The 4,277-nt window shown below is 48.2% G+C and overlaps 1 protein-coding gene across 3 annotated transcripts in view; it reads left to right on the top strand.

Moving 5' to 3' along the window:
• EDF1 (endothelial differentiation related factor 1) overlaps positions 1-3,042 on the top strand; it is a 17,458-nt gene extending 14,416 nt beyond the window's left edge. For all 3 annotated transcript variants that reach the window (XM_018556749.1, XM_018556750.1, XM_018556751.1), the window contains exon 5: positions 2,978-3,042. In XM_018556749.1, the coding sequence (XP_018412251.1) occupies positions 2,978-3,030 (53 nt within the window). In that variant the 3' untranslated portion in view covers positions 3,031-3,042. The remainder of the gene's footprint in view (positions 1-2,977) is intronic.
• The last annotated feature ends 1,235 nt before the right edge of the window (positions 3,043-4,277 follow it).

Here is a 4,277-nt window from a genome sequence, read left to right on the forward strand (position 1 = left end):
CTTCAAAAACTTCAAGTACATTGAATCCTTGTTGGGCTTCCCCTGCACTGTAAGGTTTACCAGGCACTTAACCAGCAGATGTTTACAGTTGGTAAAACCCAACTGAGGGCTTGCTTTTAGGGCCGGTTCACACCGGTTGCAGTGCGTTCTGGCCTGAACGCACTGCCACGCATTGTGGCTGGCTCACTTTTTAGTGGGGCAGGAGGGGGCGTGGCGGGCCATTGAAGTGAATGGCATATTGTGCCTGCGGTCCAGTGCTATCAAAATAGTGCTTGCAGCCTCTTGATCGCACCGGACGCAGGAGCAATGGGCTTTGCAATCCGATGCGGCCGATCACATTGCGGCCAGAAGGCGTGGCTACAGTGCCATTCACTTCAATACCTGCCACGCTCCCTCCTGCCCCACTAAAAAGTGAGCCAGCCGCAGTGCGTTCTGGCCAGAATCGGGCAGGAACGCACTGCAACTGGTGTGACCGGGCCCTTATTGCTAGTTGGGAATATGTAAATAGTTAAATGTCCACAGTCTGGTCACATAAAATAAGTTTAATTTATTGGTGTGCTTCTGAAGAGGTGGCAGGCATGCTGGAATACCCCAGTACAACTGGAGCTTTAATGATGGACTCCCCTCTTTATTCATTGGGGTCATGCGTTTCCTTAGCATTATATTTTGAGTCAACAGAGGGTTAGATGGGCCCATTATTTGAAGGGTATTTTGATGTGCGAGTATTTTCTGTTTTGTTTTTTTCCAGGTGCAGTGTTAACTAATCTTAATTGTACAGAACAAGATGGTAGTCTTAGGGCTTGTTGACACAAATTGCAGAGCGGCAGCTGCTGGAACGCACCGCAATTGCTCACAAAATTTCCCCCTGCGTTCTGTTCCAGTGCAACGTTTTGCCACGTGTCCGATCGCACTGCGTGGGGGGCTTGGCTGCGGTGCCATTGACCTCAATGCACCGCCATGCCCCCTCCTGCCCCAGAACCCAGAGGAAGTTTTGTGAGTGATTGGGGTGCGCTACCGCTATGGAACGCACCACAATTGCTGTGAACAAGCACTGAACCATGGGCTGTATGCTCCCACCTTCAGGTGATTGGACACTGGCAAACATAGTTGTTAGGCAATCCCATATAACCCCTCTTACTGCCTGGCAAGCCTCAGATTTTTGTGGACACCAGGTGTCCTTAGGTGATGGACCTCCTCTCTCCTGAGAAGGGGGTTTTAACATCTATGGTAAATTTTACTTCCATCAAGATTTATGACTGTACAAAACCCCTGTGCATGTCCCTAGACAGCTTCTGAATCGGTGGCCCTCAGACGTTACATGCTTCTTTTAGACGGGGGGCGGCCAAAATTTTTTGTCTGGAGATTCATTTGAAAAGTTTCAAATGAGCTCAATGAGATCTACCAATGAAAAAACACCTGCATTCAGGGGCGGGAGGGGGCATGGCGGTGCAGTCAATGGCACCGCAGCCACGCCCCTCACCCGCAGTGCGATTAGTGCCTGCGTTCTGGTCCAGTGCGATCTGCAAAAATAGTGCTTGCAGCATTTTTGCAGATCGCACTGGACCGGAACGCAGGCACTAATCGCACTGCGGGTTAGGGGCGTGGCTGCGGTGGGCCAGAATGCAGGCACTAATGTGCGGGCGATTGCACTGTGGGCGGGGGGGCATGACTGCGGTCTACTTAACTTCAATACAACCCCATGCCCCCTCCTGCCCATGAACGCAGGGAGTCGGCCGGTTTGCATTCCAGTGTGTTCTAGAGGCGCCGGCGTCCTATCCTCCCGCGGTGCTTGTGTGGCTGACGTTGCACACGGGGAGAGGTGTCCTGCCCCTTATTTGGTACATATCACTGATATGTACCGATGCTCGGCCACGCACATGGGGGCTCAGCCTGCAACTTCTCCTCTGGATCCCCGCTGGTCTCCTGGGCAGAGTCAGCGGGGATCCAAGGAGAAGTAAAGGAAGCACTTCAGCCGCGGCGGAGGGAGCCGCTGTCGCAGCAGCATGGGCGAGCGGTGAGGAGAGAGAGCCGGGGGGCGTCTCTTCTCCTCCGGCTGCAGCGATTCCTTAGGTTGCTTTGCGATCGACTGGTAGATCGCGATTGACCTAATGGGCACCCCTATTTTAGACCATTGGATTTCCTCTTTGTCTGTCCTGAGGGCTCATGTAAGGGTCTTCTGCCCTCTCATTCTGCCATTGCTAGGTAGATTAGACGGGTGATCTCCACAGCTTATAAGGTTCCCTCTTAAGACTCCCTACCAGGTCTTGAAGTGTTTCTTGGGTCTTTCAGCACCAGGCCTGTTTCCCAGATTGCAAGTCCACCACCAGGTCTTCTGTTTGTTAGGTGTTACCAGGGGGTTGTTCAAGCCTCCTCTAAAGCCAGCCTCAGCCACAAAGTGCTGCAAGCCTCTCTGTGAGTTTGTGTTCTGTCCTTGTTCTGTGGCCCTGTTGGCACTTCAGACTATAGCCGTGTGTCCTGTGCTGTACAATTAAGATAACAGGCTATCTGACTTGCCTGGAAATTCCTCAGTACAGAACACAGGTCCCTCCCCTCCTGTGATTCACTCCTTATTGCTTGATAACAAATGGAGGCTTGCTGGAAGTACAGGCTGTGCTGACAACTGTTTGTCATCGTCCAATCACCTTAAGGTGGCAGCAAGATTCCAAGAGCAGGAATTTTACAGGCAAGTCAAAATGGGTCAGTTGTTGAAGAGGGATCGGTATAGATCCCCAGTTTATGGATTAGATGTCTTTTTGGAGGTCATATGTATGTGGGAAGTTTTATCTGATTTTATGGGGTTAGACTTTGTCATATTGTATGAATCACTTTCACTAAACTGTATTTGATCTATGAGGACAGTGAAGTCTATTTTGCAGGAATCTGGTCTTTCACATTGGATGATTTCAGTTCCTTGGTTAGAATACTTGGGAATTGCAATTCATTGACAGTGCTGCTTACCAACTCCTTTGTCTTGCAGGCCTCAAGCTACGTGGGAGGGACATTGGGAAGCCTCTGGAACCTTTGAAATGAAAACAAAGCATGCCCCCCCCCCCCCCCCCCAGCTGATCTCGACCAGTCCCTTGTGGGACTGGGACTTTACATTGCCAATCTGTACACATTGGGGCTTTGGACTTTACTAGACAGGGCAGACACTGTACGCAATCTTGTTACCTGCTGTAAAAGAAAAAAAAATGTGCATTTCTTCCGGATAACACAAAAATCTGAACGGCAAAGTTTCTGCCAGGCCCGGCAGGTTCATATGTATGGGCAGGAATTGGATGCTTTATTATTATTATTGGTTACCTTCTGTTTCCCACGCACAGGGGGAGCTGCTTTCTTTTTTTAATTTTTATTTCAGCAGATGGATCGATCCTCCATTTATATAAGTTCTCCCATCCTTGTACGTAATTGTAAAATAAAAATGATCCTTCTACAACTGAATGAATTGCAGATGTTTTTTTATGAACTAAAAGTAGGTGAACGTCCAGATTCTTACAGTGAATGTGTATCAAGACTGACGGAACGTCGCATTGCTTCTGTGTTCCAGAGCTGAATAAGCTGCCGTGGTTTGTACTTGTAGAATCTTCTGTCCAGAGTGGGACTACAGGTAAATGTTACACAACGTTTAGCCCAGTTCTGTATTCATTTACAAATGATACATCGATTTATTTATTTTTTGAATACTGCTAGCCACCTATCTCTCCCTCTGTAGCAGGGACATGGGCAGCAATAACCACACATTTTCTAGTAGTCAGGAAGTATTACATTATTTTATTGTGGGAGATTTCTGTCCACTTGACTGTTTTTTTAGTTTTTTTTGGTTCTGTGTTGATGGGTTTTTGTTCAGTTCAAATGGGATTTGCATTCCCATACAAGTCTAGGAGAATGCAAAACCTTCTTGGAGCAATTCAGAAGGTCGACAGGTCATATAATCCTGTCGGTGAATTCTGAATGATCTCTGAAGCATTACACTTGATTCCTACACAAGCTCAAAAGGCCATCGGCACAGGTCATTATAGGGACACATGTACACAGGGACCCCTTCCCTCTCTCCCTCAAAATAAAAACAAGTTTTGGTTTTGAATGTGGGAGTGGAATGTGAGGTTTTAATGAGGCTTACAAGAGGACAGAGCATGCAGGGGGTTCCTTCTGTAGGGTGATCCTGATTAGTTCATAGTATGCAGCAGAACAAGTGCATCCTGGAGCCATCATAAGATCCGTTGTGGTTCTGTAGTCTAGTTGTGTGTTGGCCTGGGATGTGCAAAGGTTGTGTATTC

Source organism: Nanorana parkeri, unplaced genomic scaffold, assembly GCF_000935625.1.
Source record: "Nanorana parkeri isolate BGI_ZX_2015 unplaced genomic scaffold, ASM93562v1 scaffold251, whole genome shotgun sequence".
In the NCBI taxonomy this organism is placed as follows: domain Eukaryota; kingdom Metazoa; phylum Chordata; class Amphibia; order Anura; family Dicroglossidae; genus Nanorana; species Nanorana parkeri.